Source organism: Cololabis saira, chromosome 24 (assembly GCF_033807715.1).
Source record: "Cololabis saira isolate AMF1-May2022 chromosome 24, fColSai1.1, whole genome shotgun sequence".
Classification (NCBI taxonomy): domain Eukaryota; kingdom Metazoa; phylum Chordata; class Actinopteri; order Beloniformes; family Belonidae; genus Cololabis; species Cololabis saira.
Window position 1 is genome coordinate 15,819,149 of NC_084610.1, and position 25,127 is coordinate 15,844,275.

The following is a 25,127-nucleotide window of genomic DNA, read 5'->3' on the forward strand; positions in this document are numbered from 1 at the left end:
TCCCAGTTTCCTTCGGGGAGCTCATCCCTTTAAGGCACAGGTGTCAAACTGAATCCCAGAAGGGCCGGTGTCCTGCATGTTTTAGATGTTTCACTGCTTTAAACCCCCCCGATTCTAATTAATCATCATCACCAGCTTGTCATCAAAGGCTGGATAGTTCTGTTGATGACACAGTCACTTGTATCATGGTGCAACGAAGCAGGGAAACATCTAAAACCTGCAGGGACACCGGCCCTCAAGGACTGGAGTCCGACACCCCTGCTTTAAGGCATCCCATCCTGTCTTATTCCTCCAGTCATCCCTTTAAGGCCTGTAGGAGTCCCAACAGGGAAAGGGAAACAGGATGTGGGAGGGCTCTCTCTCACCCTTGGACCTGCCCAAAACAGTGTTTGGGACAAGAGATGAACATGGAAAAGCACTGATTGCATCAGCCGGACAGACTTCTGAAACTCCGGCTCTACAGCTTCACACACTGTTAACGACTGACCTTTTCATCCAGCTCAGAAGCTGCACTTACTAGATGTAACTGAGTTGGGAAAATAAAAAGAGACATTTTGAATCCCTTTTTAAAGCCTGGAATCAAAGCTGCTCCAGTCTGCCGACGACATGTATTAACCACACACCTGTGCTGCCCCTAATCCTGCAGATAAGCATTAGCAGCATCAACCGCAGCTCCAGCTTATGCGACATTTTCATCCCCTCATTCTGCGTGGCTCTGACACCCAGCTTCTCCTCCCTCTGTTGTAGGCACAGGCGTGTGTGGGCATCGCCCATCGCAGCAGGAGCAAGATGTGATAACACGGAGATAGCAGCTCCCCCTGTTCTGTCCAGCGACGTGGTTCCCCTGCTCCAAGGACGGGACATGTTTGAAGTGAAACCCCGGGCGGTGGAAAAGAAGGAGTCCAGCACAGAGACAGGTGACCACTTTGTGAATGCTTCTGTTTTGTCAGTAAAATGCTGCTGGTTGGTTTTGTGTACATTTCCAGTTGCTGCTCTCTCTGCCAGTGCCACAGCAGACTGTATCTGTAGGCCTGAAGCTATTGTTAGCCCCATCTGTCCCAGTAAACCACATATTTGCTCAGGCGGAAGGACATGGGGTTGTACGGTGCCAAGAGAAAACGCACTCATTAAAATGCATCCGTCCCCGCCTTCACCCTCCTCTCTCTCAGGCTGCACCGCCTTGTCAAAATAAAAGCATTCCTTATTGACTTGCTGTAACGTGTGTATGCGTTTGTAGCTAGCTACCCCTGCGTGTGAGCTATTTTTATAATTATTGTTGGTTTTTATATAACTCACCTTTTACAAACTAATGAGACAAATTGATTAAGAAAAAATGGTCTTGTGCTACCGAAAAGACATTAGTCTAGTTGAGTTAAATTTACCACCACCCACACAAGAACAAGGTGCCCTTGGGGGAAAAAAACAGCAAAACAAAAGCAGTTTTTTCTTTACCAAAAAAAACCAAACGATTACATGGATTCAAACTGCATTAAGATTTAAAGTTTTATTTATAATGAAAAAGTCCAGTTTGTTTAGCGACATCTAGCTTTATCTGCAAATTGCAACCAACGGAACACCTAAAACTACCTCCTCCTCCTCTTTGGTCATAAATTGCTTTTTATTTACACTAATTGCAGTTTTTGGAAGATTCCAGTTTTCCTGAAGGGCTGACATGTCTATTATGACTTTCTTATTCAAACTTTATTCCACCACATACAATAACCCCAGTGAAGATAGTAGATGCTGCACGGTGTCTGCCCTGTTAGCTTTAGTCGTAGCCTCTTAGCCTTTAGCCTCATCTCATTGAGCAGGATGCTGCTCTTTATGTGCTCGATGTCCCAAATGTCTTGTTTGTTGTCGCTATAGCAATTATTTACTCCATAGTTAGGATAACTAACCTGTCTCTTTATAAGTGCAATAACCTTTGCCCACTAAATACCTCACGTATTTTTGCACATGTAAATATTATCAGTTTTTTTGTGTTTACTATTTTTTTCTCTTGTACAATACAAATTTTTCTATATTTTATATTGCTCTTTTTTTTAATTATTTAGCTATTTATTGGTTATTTCTATTTAAATATTTTTTTGTATAAACTGTTGAGTGTGTGTGTGTCTTCTATTCTATTCTATGTTAGGTGTTGTGTTCACACAGTAGAAAAACATCCAAATATCAGACTTATTATTATTATAAAGGCGATGTTTAGACCTTATTTTGTGATTTAATTCACTGTACGAATTGTTACAGATTACTTTTGTAATACTGTATTTGACCCGGTCTTTGTACGTTTTGACCGTATAGAAACGTAATTCTTGCCATTGTAAGAATGAGATGTACCTGCTGTACTCTACTGCCCTTACTTTTTAACAAGCTTTTATTATTTTACCTCTTTTCTTATCATTTTATTTTATTTGTTATTTACTGTTTAATTGTGTCTTGCCGCTTTTAATGCTGATGTAAAGCACTTTGAGTTACCTTCTGTTGAATTGTGCTAAACTTGCCTTGCCTTACGTTATTTTGTGTGTGGACCCTCCAGACGAGGGGTTGGGCAGCAGCGGGAAGCATTATGGCTCCAGCTCGCTGGGCTCCGGTTCGGCCGGTTCCGGCTCCTTGTACCTGTCGGACAGCCAGGACTGGGTGGTGTCGCCGAGCTGCTCCCCAGACGAAGTCCCGGAGCAGCACCCCGCCCTCTCCCCCCTGCTGGCCGAAGAGACGCTCCGCTACATGAGTAAGTGTGCATTTGATATTACACAGTTACTGCTCTCGTGTAGATCTAGGAAAGACGGCCGGCGTCTTTACCGCCTGGCTGTGTTTGTCTTTGTCTACTGTCCTTTGACCGGTTAATCCAGGGGTCAGCAACCCAAAATGTTGAAAGAGCCATATAGAGGGAATGCACATGACGTCACAGATGCGACTTCGCAGCGGGTTACGCCCACTGAGTGGCAGAAAGACTGAGTGGCAGAAAGACTGAGTGTCAGAAAGACGGAGTGGCAGAAAGACGGAGTGGCAGAAAGACGGAGTGGCAGCGTAAACTCTCAGTTTTAGCAACTCAAAAACATCTAAAATGGTAAAGAGCTGTTGTACGATTGACTGTACTCATAGATTTAGCAAGAAATCTGAGTTATTGTTTTACAGACTGCTGAAAAATAAGCTTAAGAAAAACAAATGGATCGCTGCAATTCGCATAAACAACTGGATTCCAGGCACCGAAACGTGGATTTGTGGTTCGCATTTTGTATCAGGTAATGTTGGATCTTTGGGTAGCTATCGTTAAACGGTCAAATCATTAAGTTCGGTGTCCTCATCACTTTAATTTCGCCAACAAATCCTGCCTTGAAGTCGGACCAAGCGTCAAGACTTTTGTATGCCTTCAAGCTTTGCTTCGTGTATTACCCCTGCGTAGAAATTAAGTACATATAAATACCAGGAAACTCGATTCGTGGCCAACCCCCGGGTTAATCAGTCAGCAGGTGGTGTCTGTATGTGTGCCGTTGGGATTCATGAGAACTCGCATCCTGCTCAACCAAAACCACAGAGTTATCCGGGAGTTCAACACTGTCTTTTCTGTGTGTGTGTGTGTGTGTCTCCAGCTGGATGTGTGTGTGTGTGATCCAGTGATACTGCCAGTTTAAGTGGAGCTGAGTTCAGAGAGGGGACCAGAGTCACGGGACAGGCTAACCAGAATGGGCGGGGGGACAGGGGGGGAGGACAGAGAGGATGAAGGCAGGACAGCAGAATGAAGAGACGGACCATGCCGGTTCTAAACATCCACAATGAGGAGGTGTACGATGACTTCGCGGTGGAAGGTGAGCTCAGGGATCAGCGCGGGGATCCGTTAGCGTCAGGCGGCTGAAAACGTGACTCACGTGAAGAAGAAGCGGTTCTAGTTGGGGGGGTGAAGTGTGTGTGTGTGTGTGTGTGTGTGTGTTGCTCGAGAGACAGGAAGCAGGCGAATCTTGATCCTTGTTTACATTCAAGCTATTTGAGGCATGCAGCTTCCTGTTTGTGTCACATTTGCTGCAACTGCAGTGCAGCTTTGCTTCATGCATTTGTGCCCTTTAAAAAAAATAGAAAAGAAACGAGGGAAAAAGTCTTGTTGGATAACAAAAAGAAAAGCTGAATCAGATTGAGTTCGTTGCTGTTACTTGTGTGATAAATCCACTGCAGGAGAAGCTCCGTTTCACAACTCTGATTGGTGTTAAAAGTCCGTCGAGCCGCAAGTGTGAAAGTCCAAAGTCATGACAGAACGATAACACTGCTATTGTAAGATGTGTCAGGTTTATTATTGCCAGAGGTCAATCCACTTGCCTGATCTAACATTAGGTGTAGATGTAACCCGTACAGCTGAGATCAGACGTGTGGAGTGACTGGACTAGACACTGGATGTGCTCGGCCATCAATGACGCCATCTGCGTGGGGGCGTGCAAGCAGGAACATGAGAATCCATGTGCGTTGTGTCTGCACTGTACCCGTCTTCCTGTGTGTGATAAAGATAGCCTCGCCAGGTTATTTTTACCCACGGGGGGTTGAAGGAGACGGCGGCGCTCGAATCCCGAGGTCACCGTGGGCCTCAGATTACTCTCTCATCTGTTCCAGCAGCTGCCCGCTCTGCTTTTTGTTTCTAATCTTGAATTAATATTCTGTTGAAATGTATTTAACTGGGAAAAGGTGAAACGTTGCATGATTTGTGATAATTTGCCATTTTTTCCGCATGATTGAAGAGCTTTGGGGGCAGGTTATGTGATGGCATCATATCTGCTTTAATGGAAGTTGTCACTGAAATGTTTGACAAGTATTTTCTGATATCCTATATGTAATATAAGTACATTATTTTTTTAAATGTGGAAAACAAAGCCCAGGCTGGAATGTACCCAATCTAAAGGCACTTTTCCACTAGTACCTACTCGGCTCCACTCATCTCAACTGGGCCTGGTTTCTTTTCCATAACAATTCAGCACCTGGAGCAGAAGTAGGAGGTTGGAGTGAAGCTGCTGTGACGTATTTGATTGTGTGATCTAAACGAAGAAGACAACAACACTAAAGATGTAGAACCTGGAGGAGATGATAGATGTGCTGCTGGGTCTGTGGCTTGTGTTCGATATCAAGTTAAAAAATGAGAGTGAGAGAAGCTTCAAGCAGCAACGCTTTTTAATGTTTTTAGTTTATCTCTGAAAAGTCCGTTGGGAGCTACAAGCAGCTATGAAGTGACAGAACTCCTATGGAGCTACAACAGTCTCAAAAGTGACAAATGCACACGCCGATCCACAAATGCACAGGACAAGATTCACAAATGCACAGGATGATTTGCAAATGCACAGAACAATTCACACGTGCGTAGGGCAAGATACACAAATGTATTTCTGATGCACACACAAGTATAACCTGATTTACAAGCGTTTTTTTGTCTGTGGGCTGTGCTGCATTTGTGTGTGACCTTTGAGACTACCCTGACATCCCTCAATCCACAAATGTGTTTTTTAAACATGGAAGGATCTGCAACCAATCAGATATCCTCCTTTGTTTCAGCCAATCATAAGAGCGCACCCCACGAGGGGAACGATTTACTCATAAACCAGATTAAAGGGGCGGATACACCTGCTGTTTGAGCCTGCGTTCGCTCCCGTTCGGTTAGAAAAGTGGTTCAATATTTTGTAGTAGTTTAATAAACCAGCTGGTGGAATAAAGATAAATACGCATCTTGTCCTGTGCATTTGTGGATCGGCGTGTGCATTTGTCACTTTTGAGACTGTTCTAGCTCCATAGCTCCTGGTAGTTCCTTATCGCCGTCTAGATCCCTTTTTAATTCTCTCCTCAGCCAGTCAGTTTATGAACATCTGCACCTCAGAGTTGGATAATAAACAGACTTTTTCTGCCATTGCTGGTCGAATAAAATGAAGAAGAAGCCGCCGTCAGAGTCGCTCTTTCGCTGATGTCACATCCTGACTCAGACGTCTGACTCCAACGCCCCGACCAATCGGTGGCCTGTAGTGTGATGACGTCAGATACAGCCGACTCAGCCGCTTAGACCCTCGGGAGAGTAGAAACAGAAAAGTATCTACTCGTTAGACCCCTAGTGGGAAAGAACCAAACCTGTGGAGGAGAGCCGAGCCAGGCTGAGTAGATACTAGTGGAAAAGCGCCATAAGATGCATTGAGTTCAGCAGAAGAGCAGCAGGTCTGCGTGGGGTTGTTTGTTTAAGGGGTCTCCCACTGCAGACTGCCGCTCAGTGATGGGAGATGCCACTTCTCTTTAAACAGGTGGAAGGGAAGCTCTTCATCGCTGGTGACATCCTTCAGGTGCTGAAGCAGACCAGACTAATGCGTAGATACTCACCGTGGAGAAAACTAATGTTTTTACATGAAGCTGATGCATTCAGGCTTCAGCTCTGTCTCTGCACCAGTCTAGGCTGTTCCGTCTATTGTGTCTCCTGTTTCCTTTCCTGCTGTTGTTTTCCTCTTCTCTTCTCCTCCAGCTGTTCTTCAGAGAGGCTCGTCGCTTCGACACTTTTTGACCTTTCCCTTCTTTTCTCTCACTAGCATATCTTGCTTTGGAGCCCTCCTCTTACCCCCACCCCGGCTCTCAGAGCCTCTCCAAAGGTACCTGTCTCTCCTCACCTGCCTGCTCTGCTCTGCCACTTCCTCTGTTAGCGCCGCTGTGAGAGACGGGCTTCGGATCTGGAGTCCGGGAGCCTCTCTCTGCTTCTTGCATGTAGATGAGGACAAGAAATGAATGTAGTACAGCGCACCAGCTTGTAGACTGCTTAAAGTGTGTGTGTGTGAGGTTTTTCTGTCGCTCCTAGACTCGGACCACTAGCAACTGCACCGCCATGCTGTAGAACTCACCAATGACTTGCACTGATGCAAACAGTTTCACCACAAGAGTCCCCTATTGGCTGCTGAGCTTCAGCACAAGGAGTGTTTGTTTGTTTGTTTTATTTGTTTTATTTAGGATCCCCCCATTAGCATTAGCAACAGCATCAGCTATTCTTCCTGGGGTCCAACATACACACAAATTAACACTTAATATATAACAAGCACACATTATACATACAACTCCCTCAGTCACAAACAACACAGAGGAGAACTAAATCACCATCATTCTCAGACATAAATACATAGAAATGAAATCAAATAAAACACCTTCATAAACAATACCTGCTGAAATGACCTTATCTTAGAATTCTTGACCACTTTCACTTTTATTGTGATAGAGTTTACACTACCTGTAATTCTACTCAAACTTCATTCTGTTCCTTCCAAATGTCAAATCCTAATTCATTAAATTGTAAAAGATATTGTTTCAACTGAATCTTAAACCAATCTTTGCTACCTACATGAGAAATATGAACTGGTATAGAGTTCCAGCCAACCATGGCTCTGTAAAAAAAAAGTTCTCTGTATCAAACCTGTTCTCTACGGAAGAGTATTAGGGCCATGCAGGAGAAAAAATATTTGAGAGGGGAAGATTTTTTTTATTGTGCACTTTGAGAAAAAAGTCGAAATGTCTGGATTAATGTTGAAATACAATTTCGAGAATAAAGTCTAAATTTCGTGAATAAAGTCTAAATTTCATGAATAAAGTTGAAATTTCGAGAATAAAGTCGAAATTTCAAGAATAAAGTTGAAATACAATTTTGTGAATAAAGTGGAAATGTCTCCTCTGGCTCGAAATTTTTAATTTTTTTCTCAACATTTCAACTTTTTTCTCAAATTGTACTTCAACATTAATTTTGACCTTTTTTCTCGACATTTCAACTTTTTTCTTGAAGTGCATAATGAAAAAAAACATCTTCCTCTAAAATATTATTTTTATTTTTCTCCTGCCTGGCCCTAATTCTCTTCCATAGTTCTCACCCTTGGTAGTATGAACCTCCTTTCTGATGTAATTCTTGTATTGTAACCATGGTGAGCAAAAGGATAGTATAATCTGTCATACAGTTGTTTCGGAGATCGAGAGTTGAGAAGCTAATGCACCACACTCGGGGTAAAAAGCTGCTTGTGTTGCTTGTGGTCAGGACATTTCATTTGGTTGGACGTCAACCCAGCATGCTGTGGTAAAGTGTCCACTCATTTTGAATGATGGGGTGGTTTTTCTTTTTGTTTGGAGTTTCCTGTGTGTGTGGCGTGCATGCACCTTGTTTATGTTATGTACAGGAGAGTGAACGCGTGCTACTAAAGACTGACCTGTTCTCTGTGGTCAGTCCTCAGCTCGGACCGCGTGGAGCAGATGACCAGGACCTACAATGACATCGACGTGGTCACACACCTTCTGGCCGAGGTAACGTGCTCCCAGCTGCAGAGGTGTGTGTGTGTGTATGTGCTGATCAAAGACGAGATTGACCGTGGCTTTGCTGCACTCTCATTGGACAGCGAGACAGGGACCTGGAGCTGGCGGCTCGGATCGGACAGTCTCTTCTGCAGAGGAACCAGCTGCTGCAGGAGCGGAACGAGGCCTTGGAGGAGCAGCTGGCCCAGGCCGTGGACCAGGTAGCCTCCTCTCTTCCTGGAGCAATAACAGCCTCAAGAAAAGCCCTTTTTTTTTCCAACATTATCTTTATTTGGTTTTCAAAATCCTTCCAATGATACACAAAAATAAGAAGGAAACATCAAGGGCAGTGGAATTATTGTCCAGCATTCGAATCATATTTCCTTACAAGTCAGGTATTTATGAGATATCATAAAGCAACACTCAGTTTAGTTTTATATGAGAAAAGGAAAGAGAAGAAAGAAAGAAAGAAAGAAAGAAAGAAAGAAAGAAAGAAAGAAGAAGAAAGAAAGAAAGAAAGAAAGAAAGAAAGAAAGAAAGAAAGAAAGAAAGAAAGAAGAAAGAAAGAAAGAAAGAAAGAAAGAAAGAAAGAAAGAAAGAAAGAAAGAAAGAAAGAAGAAAGAAAGAAAGAAAGAAAGAAAGAAAGAAAGAAAGAAAGAAAGAAAGAAAGAGAAAGAAAGAAAGAAGAAAAGAAAGAAAGAAAGAAAGAAAGAAAGAAAGAAAGAAAGAAAGAAAGAAAGAAAGAAAGAAAGAAAGAAAGAAAGAAAGACCCAAACTAAACAAAAAAGTAAAGTTTCTCTATTTTTCAAGGGTTAGACCAAATTATTTCACCATTGTGCCTAGTTCAGAAATACAAACTCGAATGTACAATTCACACAGAATAAAGAACTCAAGTATCAAAAGAAAGGAAATTATTTTAGAACACTGCAGAGGATCACTGGTAGCTACGCCAGAAATGTCCTTTTTAATCCCTTTTTATCGTTTTAAGATGTTCTGATATGGGCTACATTGAGAGATGATTGTCGGGATAGTAATAGATGGATTACTAATATAATTAATGCTATTCCTACCAGTTTCACACTTGAAGCAAGATACAGATTGACATCTGTTTGAAGTCTAAATATATCAAATCAACCAATTTACCAACAAAAATTGTTCTTATTTCATCTTTTGTTTATTTTTAATAAGATTTAAAAGGATTTAGATCAAACTGATTGATGTGAGCTTTGGATTTTTAAATCAGTATCAGTGTATCAGGTTTATGTGAATGTCATAGATGAACAGATTTGACATTATGATGATGATTAGTCCAGAATATTGGATTTAAAGACTGCACATCTTATTAAAGAAAAACAAGATGTGGCGTTCTCCTAAAATCCTCCCCTTATGGGAAAAAGTTATAGATTATGTGAGCAAATCATTAAATTGTGAACTTCCCAGATCACCAAGACTATGTCTCCTTGGAGACAGAACTGTGGTACCTCTGTTGAACAAATAATAACATGTACAGTACATGGGAACCCCAAGCTCCCACACTAATATGTGGAAAACACAGATGATGGAGACAGTGGCGTGTGGGAAGATGCTGGGGAGATTAAATTGTGAAAATGATATGATAAAATAAAAATTGAATACTTTTGGTAGACAGATTTGTTAATTTGCCTGCCTTTGCCCATTTACTTAATTATTTTTTCATTATTGCAACATACAAAACATGGAGGTCAAAAATAGCAATAATAGTAAAAAAAGAACTAAATAAATAAATAAATACATAAATAAAATAAAAAAATAAATATGAAAAATATGAAAATAAATTAACTAAAATTAAGACAGGCAGGTAAGCACGGAAGTATTAAGGCCAGGCAGGAGAAAAATAAAAATAATATTTTGGAGGAGGAAGATTTCTTTTTCATGTACTTCAAGAAAAAAGTTGAAATGTCGAGAATAATGTTGAAAAGTCGAAATGTTTCAACATTAATCTCGACATTTCGACTTTTTTCTCGAAATTGTATTTTAACATTATTCTCGACATTTATTTATGAGAATAATGCACAATAAAAAATAGTGCACAATAAAAAAAATCTTCCCCTCACAAATATTTTTTCTCCTGCATGGCCCTAATACTCTTCCGTACTTACCTGCCTGTCTTAATTTTAGTTAATTTTTTTTCATATTTATTTTTTTATTTTATTTATTTTTTATTAATTTTTATTTTATTTATGTATTTATTTATTTAGTTAGTTTTTTACTATTATTGCCATTTTTGACCTCCATGTTGTCTGATGTATTTGATGTTCGTTTTGTATGTTGCAATAATGAAAAAATAATAAAAAAAAGAGGTGTTCCCGGGTCAGTAACCCCCCCCCCCTGACCTGTCCCCTGACCAGGTCCACCAGCTGCAGCATGAGCTCAGTAAGAAGGACGAGCTCCTGCGGATGGTGGCCAGCGCCTCGGAGGAGAGTGAGACGGACTCCAACGTGTCCACCCCGCTGAGGCCGCACCATCTCTACGGGGGAACCGCCGCCGCCGCACTCACTCAGCTGGAGTCCCTGCAGAACAAGCTGCAGGACCTGGAGGAGGAGAACGTGACGCTGAGGACCGAGGTGCGACGCGCTCAGGGCAGGAGGAACCAAGTAGCAGTGGCTGTAGGGCTGGGGATCCATTCAAATGTCAAGAATCGATTCCGATTCTTAAGATTCAGAATTGATTATCAGGATTTGATTCGATATTGTTTTGGGTTAGTGTTATTAAAACTGTTTTTTGAGCTGTTGCCTGAATTATGACTGTAGTTATGCTATATTAATACTAGTATTATATTGAGATTCAACAGCAAGTATTGGCAGCTAATGATGCTGTAAGGACCAATCACCTCCCAGAATGCTGATAGAACTGCTTTCAGAAACATCATGTGGGTCAGAATTATCAAACAGATCCAGGGCAGCAAACAGAGACGTATGAAATCTGTTTTATTTTTTACCACATTCCAAATTTTTCTCCATTTTCGGTCCATTTCGGTTTAAAATTTTTGAGAATTTGGTTTTAGCATTTTATGCAAATGTAACCCACAGACAGTATATAAAGTAATGAAATATAGACAATTTATGAAATTTATAACTGATAACTTTAATGTTTTCATACCTTTAAACATATTTAAAGACAAAAACATGGCACCAGTTATTCTCGAGTCCAACAAAACATTCCTTTTTAGGGCATAAAAAAAATTAAAAAAGTTATTTGTATGAAATAAATAACTAAGAAATAAACAATTCAAATATGCCTTTCAATATCCATTTAAAGTGCGAAAGAAGAAAGAAAGAAAGAAAGAAAGAAAGAAAGAAAGAAAGAAAGAAAGAAAGAAAGAAAGAAAGAAAGAAAGAAAGAAAGAAAGAAAAGAAAGAAAGAAAGAAAGAAAGAAGAGAGAGAGAGAGAGAAAGAGAGAAAGAAAGAGAAAGAAAGAAAGAAAGAAATTGCAACAGCTCAACAGCGCATGTGTGAATTAAATGACGTGACTACTGGGATTAAAGTTCACCGGCGAAAAAGTAATAATGAAAAAAAATCTATCTTTAGACATACGAATCGATTTTAGGAATTAATATGAGAAACGATTTAGAATCAGAAAATCAATTTATTTATTTTTTTTCAACACAGGCCTAAGTGGCTGCACTAGATTCCTGAACTTTAATGGTCCTTTTGCTCGACAGGCGTCTCAGCTGAAGAGAGCCACTTGCACGTATGAGGATAAGGAGCAGCAGCTTGTGAGCGATTGTGTCAAGGAGCTCCGTGAGTCAGACAACAAACACACACACACTGCATAAGAGTGCCTACCTGATATCTTTTTTTTTTTTTTTTGTTTCTGTTGGAAAGATTTATTCTCGCTAGTATTTCTTGCTATTTTGTTGTTTGTTTGTTTTTAAACAATTAACAATTTTTAATTTTTTACGGAAGCGTATTGCATTTACTTGAGAAAAATAATAATTCTGCTCTGTTTTTCTGAATTAACGAGATAATTATCTCAGAACTCCGAGATAATTATCTCGTTAATTCAGAAAAACAGAGCAGATTTTTTTTTTTAAGTGAATGCAATACGCTTCTGTAATTTTTCACTTTTACCAGTAAAGAATGGATACATAATATGATCCACAGAAATAACAAGCAAAACAGAACAAAAAAAAAAAAACACCAGCTCAGATCCAGATAAATAAAACCCTGGGTTACAGTAAAAATGTACGTTATGACCAGTCAAGAAAATCCCTGCAACATGATATTAGAGACATCAGGCTCTACCTGGTTCAAGTTGGGCTCCCAAACTTTATAGAATTGGTCTGTTTTTGAATGTCATATACATGTAATGTGCTCTAATGGCACCAGATCAAACACCACGCTTTGCCAGCCTTTAACAGTTGGTACTTTTCATTGAACCACTGCAATAAAATATCCTTCCTCGCTGCATAAGTAAGAATTATGGAAGAGTATTTGGGCCATGCAGGAGAAAAAATATTTGAGAGGGGAAGATTTTTTTTTTTTATTGTGCACATGGGGAAAAAAGTGGAAATGTCGAGATTAATGTTGGAATACAATTTTAAGAAAAAAGTTGAAATGTCGAGAATAATGTTGAAATACAATTTCAAGAATAAAGTCGAAATTTTGTGAATAAAGTTGAAATTTCGACTTTTTTCTCAACATTTCGACTTTTTTCTTGAGATTGTACTTCAACATTAATCTCGACATTTCAACTTTTTTCTCGACATTTCGACCTTTTTCTCGAAGTGCATAATGGAAAAAAAAATATTTTTTTATTTTTCTCCTGCCTGGCCCTAATACTCTTCTGTAAAGAATACAATACAGGCTCCAATTATGTTTTGATAAGTGTTAGGAGGCCCAATATGAGAGATACGGGGTCCATCTCCAGTTTTAAATCCAATATCTTTTCTATTTCAGATAGCACATTAGACCAATACATTTGCAGTTTACAACATGACCAAAAACAATGAGTTAGGGTACCAATTTCTATCTTGCATTTAAGGTAGGTGGGTGAGAGAGTAGGATTGTCCTACCTAATGTCTAACCTGGGTGTGTTAATGTGACCTGTGGTCTCAGGGGAGTCCAACAGCCAGATGGTTTCTCTGGCCGACGAACTGTCCCATAAGAACGAGGAGCTGCTCCGACATCAGGAGGAGATCGCTCAGCTGCTCTCCCAGATCGTGGAGCTGCAACACCGAGTGAAGGAGGTGCGCAGGCCCGCCGCCACCGCCGTCACAGCGCGGTTTTCAAGCAACAAGCACGTCTTTGTTCACAACCTCACATTGTGCTGTCGATTGTGTGCAGCTGGCCCTGGAGAAGGAGGAGCTGAGGATCCATCTGCAGGCCTCCAAAGATGCTCAGAGGCAGCTCACAGCAGAGGTGCTTCACGTGGATTCAGCATGAGAAGCTCGTTATGAGAATGATATTGAAAGCAGCATGTTTGTGTTGGTTGCAGCTCAACGAGCTGACGGAGACAAATGCAGAGTGTGTGGAAATGCTGCACGAGTCGCAGGACGAGATCAGAGAACTTCGGAACAGGAGTACTCCTCCTGCCGGGATGCGGCGGCACTTGTCCTACGGCCTCTATCCCATGGTGAGGCTTCTCTTACTGCTGTCCTGTTAAGAGAAGGACACCAAACTCAGGGACACTTATGGCGCTTTTACACTAATACCTACTCAGCCCGAATCGACTCAACTCGCCTTGCCCTCGAGCCGCGAGCAGCTATGAAGTGACAGAGCTCCTGGTAGATCTGGTCGTTCCTTATCGTTGACATCCCTTTTTAATTCTCTCCTCAGCACCAGGTTTATGAACATCTGCACCTCAGAGTTGGATCATGAAACAGACTTTTGCTGCAATTGTTAGTAGAATAAAATGAACAAGAAGCCGCCATCAGAGTCGTTCTTTCGCTGATGTCACATCCTGACTCAGACGTCTGACTCCAACCCCCCGACCAATCGGTGGCCTGTAGTGTGATGATGTCAGATACAGCCGACTCAGCCGCTTAGAACCTCAGAATAGTTACAGAAAAGTATCTACTCTGCACGTTAGACCCCTAGTGGAAAAGAACCAAACCGAGATGAGTGGAGTCGGGCTGAGTAGGTACTAGTGGAAAAGCGCCATTACAGACCAGTACTTTAATATAAATAGTATTTGTTTGCAGTTTGCAGCCCTAAATGTTTGTTTGCGCAGGACTCCCTGGCAGCAGAGATTGAGGGAACCATGAGGAGAGAGTTGAGCGTGGACGAGGAGACGGCCTTTCAGGACCAAAGGTCAGACGTTTAAAAGCCCCTGTGACGGTTCTGGACGGTTCTGTCCGTTGTCCTTTTCTTGTTGGAGTAGCGGGTAGTTGTACTTTTGTCCCTGAGCAGGTTGTCATCACGTTCAAGGATGTCAAGGTTTTTGAAAACCTCTAGTTGCCAGGGCGGCCGCAAGTCCTTAAAAAGTCTTAAATCCCATTTTCCTAGAATAAGGCCTCTTAAATGTTTTAATTTGTCTTAAATCTCAATCCAAGGGTCTTAATTTTTGAATCTCAATTTTAGAGAGAATTTATCCGGTCATCATTAAAAAGTTTTCTTACACTTTGAAAAGGAAAAGTTTATTTCATTGTTTTGAGGAGAAATTAACGTGTAAAGTCCCCAATCAGACCACAGCCTCTCCAACACAGCTCAGACATATTGCTGTATTTTGATGTGATGACATCGGTTATTATCATGTTCGCTTCCAACTCCCATTTTTCTTTGACCCCCATATTATCACTATCCTATTCCTGTTGTAGGGGCTTTATAAATCCTTGATACAATCCTTGTTTAGTCTCTTCCTTTGTAAAGGATATCAATAGCTCCTCTAGTTTAGATAAATCTCCCCTAATAATCGTCCATTCCTCATGTTTCTGAAGATAGTGCCTCACCTGCAAGAACTTGTAAAAGTCCTGAGTTGGAAGATCAAACTCCTGGGTTAGTTGCTCAAATGACTTCATGGTTTGACCTTTAAACATTTGTCCAATATATATCAGTCCCTTACTGGCCCATTTGTTATACCCTGAGTCCATACTAGAAGGTAAAAAGTCTGGGTTATAGCAATCTTAGTGGCCCTACCAATTAAACAAATAAACATGGATGCATATACAAGTAGTCTAGTGGGTGGCTCGTTTTTATGACGTTTGCTCATCATTTTGACAAACGATTGACAGGTGAAGTTCCCAAGCTATACAATAGACTTCAAATTGTGACATCAGATATATTTATTATGTGTAAAGCTCACAAAAACATTTGAGGACGTTAGTAAGTTTTCACAGAAAAGTAAGGATAACAGTCAGGACTACTTCTAAAATACTGATATGTTTGTGTTTTATCAAGCTGAATGACGAAGTAGTACGACTGTTTTTAAAATCATTTATTACTTGAGAAGGCCCGTCTTTAAGACGATTTAAAAATACGTGTGTTAGCAGTTTGTACTAATTGTGTAGCGTCATTGGGCGGGATCTGGTACCGGAACCGGCAGTTTTCCAAGCACGCTTTTGGATGATAATGACAAACACGTCATGCATGTCGGACCCCAAGCATAGCCGCCCGCTATCTTTGCCGGAAAAACTAACTTGGGCAAAGTCACTGATATACAAAAATGTGCAAGAAGTACGAGTGGCAACAATTTTTATTTCATTTGTTGAAAACTGTAGACGTTGACAAAAAATTACGTCCTCCCTCGATGGGGATCGTCTAAATACACGAAAACTCCCGTTGGCCCGCCGCCTACAATAGAGGGTCTGCATTGACGTCACTTCCCCACTGGACCAGCCCCCTTACTCACACTGAGTGGCAAAAACAGCTGCAACTAGTGGAGAAGACGGGATAACAGTTGATTATCGGCTTAAATTAGCATCAGTTGGACTTGACAGTGACCCGTACAGTTACCCCAAGAACCAGTGGTCCATGGACATTAATATTTGGCCACAAATCCAGTTTCCTGATATTTATATTTACCGTACTTAATTTCTACGCCGGGGAAATACATGAAGCAAAGCTTGAAGGCTTAAAAAAGTCTTGACGCTTGGTCCTACTTCAAGGCAGGATTTGTTGTAGAAATTAAAGTGATGAGGACACCGAACTTTATGATTTGAGCGTTTAACGTTAGCTACCCAAAAATCCAACATTACCTGATACAAAATGGGAACCGCAAATCCACGTTTCGGTGCCTGGAATCCAGTTGTTTCTGCGAATTGCAGCGACCCATTTTTCTCTCTTAAGCTTATTTTTCGGCAGTCTGTAAAACGATAACTCTGATTTCTTGCTAAATCTATGAGTACAGTGGATCCCACAACAGCTCTTTCCCATTTTAGATGTTTTCCAGTTGCTCAAACTGAAAGTTTACGCTGCCACTCAGTCTTTCTGACACTCAGTCTTTCTGCCACTCAGTCTTTCTGCCACTCAGTCTTTCTGCCACTCAGTGGGCGTAACCCGCTGTGAAGTCGCATCTGTGACGTCATACATTCCCTCTATAGAATGTGACAGTTTAAGTTTCTTTCTCACTGTTGACCAGACTCTCAATGTCCCCCTGATCCATGCTCTTCTTTAACTTTTAACCTTCAACTCCCTGCAGAAGTTCCCAGAGGAAGGTCTTCCAGACCGTCCGCAGCATCAACGCGTCGCGCAGCGCCCTGGCCCCCGGCCTGGCCACGCCCCCCATCCCCGGCTCTGGGGAGAGCTCTCTGGTGATGACGGCGCAGCCCTTCCCGTCCACGCAGGGGTGGGTGACAAACATCCTCGCGTGTCTCCTCCCTCTGAAGTGGGGAGTTCAGGTTGTCACCCGTGTGTTTGCAGGGAGGAGGTGCGGATGGGCCAGCCGGGCTCCCCGGGGGGGAACGACCTCCACAAAGCGCTGCACCGCCTGTCGCTGCGGCGACAGAACCTGCTGTCCGAGCGCCACTTCTTCCAGACGGAGCGTGAGAGGAAGCTGCAGGCCCTGGCCGGCGCCGACGGCAGCGGCTGCCCCTCGCCCCTGGGCAGCACCCTCTCCTCCTACTCCAGCCTGTCAGAGCTGTCCTTCGGCTCCAGCGTGTTCAAGACCTTCCTGCCCGAGAAGCTCCAGATCGTCAAACCCATGGAAGGTAAAAACCCGTCACTCGTTCAGCTGGTGGGATTCAGTCTTCTTTATACGGAATTGCTCTGCCCAGTCTGGCCTCCGGCAGGAGGCCAGACTGCCAGAAAATATGAAGATAAACACGACGTTTTTAACAGAGGGGGAGAGTTTAATATATATAATATAAATTAAATATTAATATTTAAGCAATAAACCACGACAGGCTGTGTTATATGATCACACAGCTGAGGGGCGTTCTCCGGCCCGGTGGGAAGTGATGTATTACTTTTATAAAACGGTTACCAATAATGTAAATATGAAAGAGGAATACACAATATGTTTTATGTAGTTTTTAATTAATCAGAAATTCATATTCAGTAAAAATAGCCCCACTGTGGAAAAAAATAGTCCCATCTCTCCAGATTTCAGCTCCGCATGTCGTTTTTTTGCTCGTCTTTTTTTTCAGAGACATGAACTCCTCAATCCATTCATCCATTGTTAGCCCTCAGCGGAGATCAAAGTTTAACGTGAACATGCCAAATTAATTGTTAACGAAAATTAAAGATAAACTTTAACGCCAGCTACTTTTTGCTACCTGCTGTAACCGTCAAAAAATATGTAACAGTTGGTTGTTGTCATGGATACATTGTTGCTTCCCTAGAATAGAAGCCGTGGTAGATAAGATAAGATAAGATTGTCCTTTATTTCTCCCTCAATGGGGGAATTCACTTTGCGCAGCAGCAGTACACTCAACACACACATGCAGGGGAGGGGTAAAAAAGTAAAAAAATATATAATTACGAAATATACAGGACTGTCTCAGAAAATTAGAATATTGTGATAAAGTCCTTTATTTTCTGTTATGCAATTTAAAAAAAAAAAAAAAAAAAAAAATGTCATACATTCTGGATTCATTACAAATCAACTGAAATATTGCAAGCCTTTTATTATTTTAATATTGCTGATTATGGTTTACAGTTTAAGATTAAGATTCCCAGAATATTCTAATTTTTTGAGATAGGACATTTGAGTTTTCTTAAGCTGTAAGCCATGATCAGCAATATTAAAATAATAAAAGGCTTGCAATATTTCAGTTGATTTTTGTAATTGCATTACAGAAAATCACAATATTCTAATTTTCTGAGACAGTCCTGTAAACAGTATACTGTATACATTGGAATGAAAAATATTATGCTCATTATACCACAGGTTAACAACCAATCATATTGCAGGATTTCACCTTTCCGTTTTATAATGGTATTTTTATGTCTCAGAGAGAGCAGGGAGTGAGGGATGGGGCAGTTGATGTGTGCATGTGTACGATGTGGCTCTTTGCAGTAACACAGTTAACAATTGTGGCTCTTAGCCTCTGACCAGTTGGCCACCCCTGTAATAGAAGCTATAGAAATAAAAGTGAATTGAATTGTTTAACTGTTTAAGTTCAGGGATGTACACTCTGCTTCTCTCTCTTTTCTCGGTTTTCAGGCTCGCTGACGCTCCACCACTGGCAGCAGCTGGCCCAGCCTCACCTGGGCACCATCCTGGACCCCCACCCCGGGGTGGTGACCAAGGGTTTCCGGCCCCTGGCCCAGGACGCCCTGTACCAGGACGCCCTGTACCGCCTCTCAGACATGGAGGAGGACGACGAGAGCCGGGACCAGGGGGGGGCTGCCGTCCTGGAGAAGGGAGCGGCGGAGCAGAGAGGAGAGGACGAGGAGGAAGAGGAGGGTGGGATCACCTTCAACGTGCACTGCTCCTCCACGCCAGAGGAGAGGAGGGACAGGAAGCCCCCTGCGGCGCTTCTGCCCACTCCACCTCTCTCCCCGGCGCCAGCCAAGCCGGCTGGGGCCCCGTCTGGTACCCCCGGCCTCCCGCCTCCACCTGCAGGAGCATCCGGCCTCCCGCCTCCACCTGCAGGAGCATCCGGCCTCCCGCCTCCACCTGCAGGAGCATCCGGCCTCCCGCCTCCACCTGCTGCAGCAGCTGCTGCATCATCGGCTCAGACACAAAGTCTCAGCTCGGCCTCGGCGTCAGCAGCATCTTCTCTGGGTACCGTCTCTTTCTTTAACAGTCAGGATGTGCATGTTGACACTAGTGTTGTTTCTGTCAGCCTGTTTCAATTTTAGTTTTATTTTAGTCTTTGGGTCCAGCTATTATTTTAATTTTTATTAGTTTTAGTCACGTTCACTCAAGTTTCAGTCGACTAAAAGTCATTTTAGGCATTTTAGTATTATTTGAGTCAGAATTGTCCATTTTAGTCTCGTTTCAGTCAAAGATTGTATTTAGCCAAACCCATGTTACAATTCAAACAAGGTTATCTTATTATTATATTATTGTTACCTTATAGACTCAAGAATACATTCATTCCAGATACAGAAGACTCTCATTTGAGTTTACATCATATTTATTTTTCCATATTTCTCCCCATCTTTTTCTTTTTCCATGACACATTCGGTTTTCTTTTCCACGTCTATGTAGGAAGTGTATCTAAAGACTAAACCAGAGGAAACAACTTAAACAATGCATATTAAGGATCTTTGTTAGAACATTTCGTCTCGTTTTGGTCAATAAAGATGAAGACACATTTAAGCAGAGTTTTTATTTTGTAATCTACATTTTAGTCTCGTTTTTATTCCTCTACGATATTGCATTATATATTTAATCATCGTTATCGTCACATGACCAGCATTTTCGTTGCGTCTCGTTTTCCTCAGGTGATAAAGGTTTGTTGACGACGATATTTAGTCATAATTTTCAACAGCAACTTTAGTTGAGACTGATTGTTTCCAGAGTTTCTCATGACGTGATTTGTCTCGTATTCAGTCCAAAACCCCGGAAAGTGTCAGAGCTCCACCTCCTCCACCTACACCTTCACCACCTGCCGCATCCTGCACCCCAGTGACGTCACGCAGGTGACCCCCAGGTGAGCCAGCCCGGTCCTTTGGGGGGGGGGGGGGGGGGGGGGGGGGGGGGGGGGGGGGGGGTTGAGTCAGAGCTGCTAGTCTGGGTCAAAGGGAGAGCTCTTAACTCTGGTTTGATTTAGATTTCTGTTGTTTGTTCCTGAAGATTTTTATTTCGAACATTCATGTTAAAAAAGAATACAAAAAAGTTAATAAATAAAATACAAATAAATATATATATATAATATATGCATACATACAGTTGTATGAAAAAGTTTGGGCACCCCTGATCATTTTCAAGATTTTCCTTTATAAATCCTTGGTATATATGTGTACTGTATATATAAATATAGTCAAAAACAAAACCAATCAAAGCAAACAAAAGAAACGCCCAGCATTTAGTTGTGCTACTATCTATGTATGTATGTAATAATAGAAGTAATTAAAATGCATAGTATTACATTATCATTACTTTATTATAATACTACAATATAATGGAGAACAAAAGACAGAAATTATATAACAATATACTTAATTAACTATATAAGAGTAGATATGTTATATATACTACTATAAATCTATATATTGACATATCTACATCCAACTATAAATCAATATATATTAATAGAGATATAGATATATAAATACTGTACCTATTAACAGTGTTTAAAATCTAATCAGCAGTTTACACATGAATAGTTCTTAACTTGTTGACTGCTTGCTTTGTTGTCTTTCTATGTTTCTAATTTAAAATTGCTTGTATTTCTTTGATTTCCTTTCCAATTGTTTTGTTTGTTTTTTTTTTCATTTATTTATTTTATTATTATTATTTTTATTTTCCCCCCCATTCTTGTTATCTTAATATTTTATTGCTCTCTATTTTAAAAAGCTGCCTATGGACAAGTGTTGCGAATTAGCACTTGTGCTAAAACACTTAAACAATGCATCTGGTTTGTCCAATGTAATTGCTATGTCCATATCAAATAAACATAAATAATAATAATAATAATAATAGTATAATATATCTCTATACAAACCTACATATAGCATTTCTCTCTCTCTATCTCTAACTTAACTCTCTCTGTGTTGTGTCTCCTAGCAAATAGTTTGTCTTCCTGTCTTGCAGCTCCCAGTCTTCCCTCCCGGCCAACACCCCCAGCTCCCTGAGGACGGGCCCCAGCACCCCCGTCACCCCCTGCCGGCTGAGTCTGGGCGACTCCTTCCCCCCCCGGCGGGCGGCCGCCCCCCCCGGAGGTCTGGCCAAGCTCATCCTGGAGAGAGGCATCTCTGCTCAGGTCTCCACCGACACCCCCCCCCTCCTCGCCGAGGCCCGCGCCGCGGCAGCCCGTCCTGCGGCCCCCGCCGACCACGCCGCCCAACTCCCCGGTGCCGATGGAGCCCCCCCCTCACCCGCTCGACACCTTCCTGGCCTCGCGGCCCGCCGAGCTCTTCCTCCAGGACGTTTACGGGTTGAACCTGGGCCGTTCGCCGCACCCCGACCTCCCCAGCCCCTCCCAGGACGGCGCGGCCCTGGCCCTGGCCTCGGCCCCCGCCCCGGCCCCCCGGCCGGGCCGCCCCAGGCCCAGCCCGGCCAGCGTGGGGCTGGTGGAGCGGCTGCGGCAGCTGGGCTTCGCTAAGGTGCTGCGGGGCTCGGAGTCGGAGGCCTCGGCCTCGGCGCCGCGCCAGGACTCGGCCACCTTCGTGTCGGCGGGCGGGGGGAGCCTGCTGGACGGCCTGAGACGCAACCAGAGCCTCCCCGCTATGATCGGGGCCCGGGCGGGCGGCAGGCCGGCCCCCAGACCAACCCCCCCTCTGCACCCCACCTCCCTGGCCCTCCCCCGCCCCCACTGGGGGAACCTGGAGGAAGAACACCCCGCATCCTCCAGCTCCCGGAGAGGCTCAACCAACCACTGAGCCATGGACCTCACCTCTCCTCCACTCTGCTACGGGGAGAAAAGTCAGGGAACAATCCCTCCTTCATGACTTCTTCATCTAAAAGCACAATGGGACTTAAGTGACTGTTTTTACTACTGCGGTGTTGCGGTGTGCACACAGATGCTTGGCCTTAGCTCCACCAGGGGGGTTATTCTGCAGCAGTGGAGCCCTGGACTTTCAGGAATAACCAGAGAAGAAGAAAGGAAAAACATAAGTGAATGATGGTTTGAGGAAGTAGATGAAAGAGTGAGGAGAAGGTGTGAAAGGAAGGGAAAGTACAGTTTCTGCAAAGGTGAAGGATGGAGGGTACGGAAGAGTATTAGGGCCATGCAGGAGAAAAAATATTTGAGAGGGGAAGATTTTTTTTTATTGTGCACTTTGAGAAAAAAGTCGAAATGTCAAGAATAATGTTGAAATACAATTTTGTGAATAAAGTCGAAATTTCGAGAATAAAGTTGAAATACATTTTGACTTTTTTCTCTTCTACTTCAACATTATTCTCGACATATCAACTTTTTTCACTTCAAGAAAAAAGTCGAAATGTCGAGAAAAAAGTCAAAATGTTGAGAAAAAAGGCAAAATTTTGACTTTATTCACAAAATTTCAACTTTTTTCTCGAAATTGTACTTCAACATTATTCTCAACATTTCAACTTTTTTCACTTCAAGAAAAAAGTCAAAATGTAGAGAAAAAAGTCAAAATGTTGAGAAAAAAGGCAAAATTTTGACTTTATTCTCAACATTTCAACTTTTTTCTCGAAGTGCACAATAAAAAAAAATCTTCCCCCTCTAAAATATTATTTTAGAGGAGGAATACTCTTCCACAGGAGGGAGACTGAGAGTCCAGGGTTTCAAGTTTCAAGGGCTAGTTGTGTGGAGTGCTAGTCTGCAGTAGATCAGCACCGGTTCCTGACCCGGGAACCGGTTCCTGGGTGTCTGCCTCTGCGATCACAAGCCTTCGGTTTCCGTTATCCGTGGAGGAGCAGCAGCGCACTGCCAGGCTTGTCCAGCAGACCACGCCTCCCAACATGCCAGTATTAACGCTAATAGGAATATTTAATAACTTTATAGTTGTCCCGTGTTGCACGGGTGTGTGGTAGCCGTCCATGTGCCAGATGCATCTGCATGAAACCTGAGCTGCAGGTCCCAGCATGCATCTGTCGGCAGACCAGTGGGGGAGGGCCGAACCAAATCGTACACCAAAAAGAGAGAAGAGTCCGTGTTTTTTCCTTCCAGGTCCTTGTGTTTTCTGAGCAGCTTTTGTAACGGGACGAGGCCTTAAGCAGAGCCAAGCACTGTTCTGATTTGAGTTCCTGTTGAAGCCATTTTTGTTCGCTTTTATTGCACTCTGAGTGATTTTAGTACGGAAGATTATTAGGGCCATGCAGGAGAAAAAATATTTGAGGAGGGGAAGATTTTTTTTTATTGTGCACTTTGAGAAAAAAAGTCAATGTCGAGAATAATGTTGAAATACAATTTCAAGAATAAAGTCGAAGATTTGTGAATAAAGTTGAAATTTCGAGAATAAAGTTGAAATACATTTCGACTTTTTTCTCTTCTCTGCTACTTCAACATTATTCTCGACATTTTGACTTTTTTCTCAACATTTCAACTTTTTTCTCGAAATTGTACTTCAACATTAATCTTGACATTTCGACTTTTTCTCGACATTTCGACTTTTTTCTCGAAGTGCACAATAAAAAAAATAAATCTTTTTTTATTGTGCACTTTGAGAAAAAAAGTCAATGTCGAGAATAATGTTGAAATACATTTTCAAGAATAAAGTCGAAACATTTAAATTTTATTCACGAAATTTTGACTTTTCTCAACATTTCGACTTTCTTCTCGAAATTGTATTTCAACATTAATCCAAACATTTCGACTTTTTTCTCGAAGTGCATAATGAAAAAAAAAAAATCTCCTCCTCCTCCTAAAATATAATTTTTATTTTTCTCTTGCCTGGCTCTGATACTCTTCCGTATTTTAGGGATTATTGCTTGGCTGGAAACCCATTTGGAGAGAGTTTCCAGCCGTCACGCTTGTCTCAGGCCTGTGAGGTGTTCAAGTTCAGTCTGTTAAAAGGGGAAAATAACACCAAACCATTATTTTAACTGTAAATATCATTAACATTTGTGGTGAGGATTGGCTTTTCTGCATAACGTGTTGGTGAGGCTTCTGTACCGGAGCCGTGCAGTTCACACATCGTCCAGCAGGTGGGGGTGACGTTTAACATCTGCATCCTGCTGGTGCTTCTTTAAAAACGAGAATCAACCTTTTATCTTTTATTTAAAGTGAACCTGTTGGGCTTCTGCTCCTCACATCCACAACCCGGACCCCCTGCTCCGTGACTGCACTCTGACTTCATCATTTAACCTATATTTTACTGACATCCGTTGATCTAACATGAATATGTTTCCATGACGTGTGCCTGTTGTGATGTCCGCTGCCGTTTTGTCATGAGGTTTTAATACACGTTTTGCTTCTTTGCTTTCCGGGAAAGGGAATTTATATCGAATTAAGACGAAACCTGCACACGTTTAAGTGACGCAGAAGCATTTTACAGAGGAGGACGCGGTTCAGTTTTCCTTGTTTTGTAGAATTAAAGAGGGAAAAAGCTGCATTTGGTGTTCTTCTACTTTTAAATCTGTCTTTTCTGTCCAAGTCCAAAGTTTCAGCCTGTGTCTCTTTGTGGCTTAAATCTAAAATGTACAGCGACTTTGTCTTGTCTCCCCTTTATGATCAGGACCCTCTTGTTGCTCTTATTCAGCTTTTTTTATTATTATTTAAATAAAGATATAGACATTAAACTGAGGTGTCACTGTTTTATTCTGTAGGAAGTTGTGCAGAAAGTCTGGGACCAGATATTGCAGGAGGGATTTTAGAGACGGTTTCTCTAAAGACGGTTAGAGACGGTCAGTCATACAATTTAAC

At 42.1% G+C, this 25,127-nt stretch overlaps 1 protein-coding gene across 1 annotated transcript in view; it reads left to right on the forward strand.

Moving 5' to 3' along the window:
- Positions 1-23,628, forward strand: part of trak2 (trafficking protein, kinesin binding 2) — a 28,683-nt gene extending 5,055 nt beyond the window's left edge. The window contains 17 exon segments of the mRNA XM_061716174.1: positions 748-917; positions 2,537-2,728; positions 6,537-6,596; positions 8,201-8,277; positions 8,370-8,486; positions 10,653-10,868; positions 11,967-12,045; positions 13,363-13,493; positions 13,591-13,665; positions 13,742-13,879; positions 14,477-14,556; positions 16,883-17,029; positions 17,104-17,390; positions 18,848-19,411; positions 20,186-20,285; positions 21,389-21,572; positions 21,574-23,628. Coding sequence (XP_061572158.1) covers positions 863-917; positions 2,537-2,728; positions 6,537-6,596; positions 8,201-8,277; positions 8,370-8,486; positions 10,653-10,868; positions 11,967-12,045; positions 13,363-13,493; positions 13,591-13,665; positions 13,742-13,879; positions 14,477-14,556; positions 16,883-17,029; positions 17,104-17,390; positions 18,848-19,411; positions 20,186-20,285; positions 21,389-21,572; positions 21,574-22,176 — 3,105 coding nt within the window. The 5' untranslated portion in view covers positions 748-862 and the 3' untranslated portion in view covers positions 22,177-23,628.
- The last annotated feature ends 1,499 nt before the right edge of the window (positions 23,629-25,127 follow it).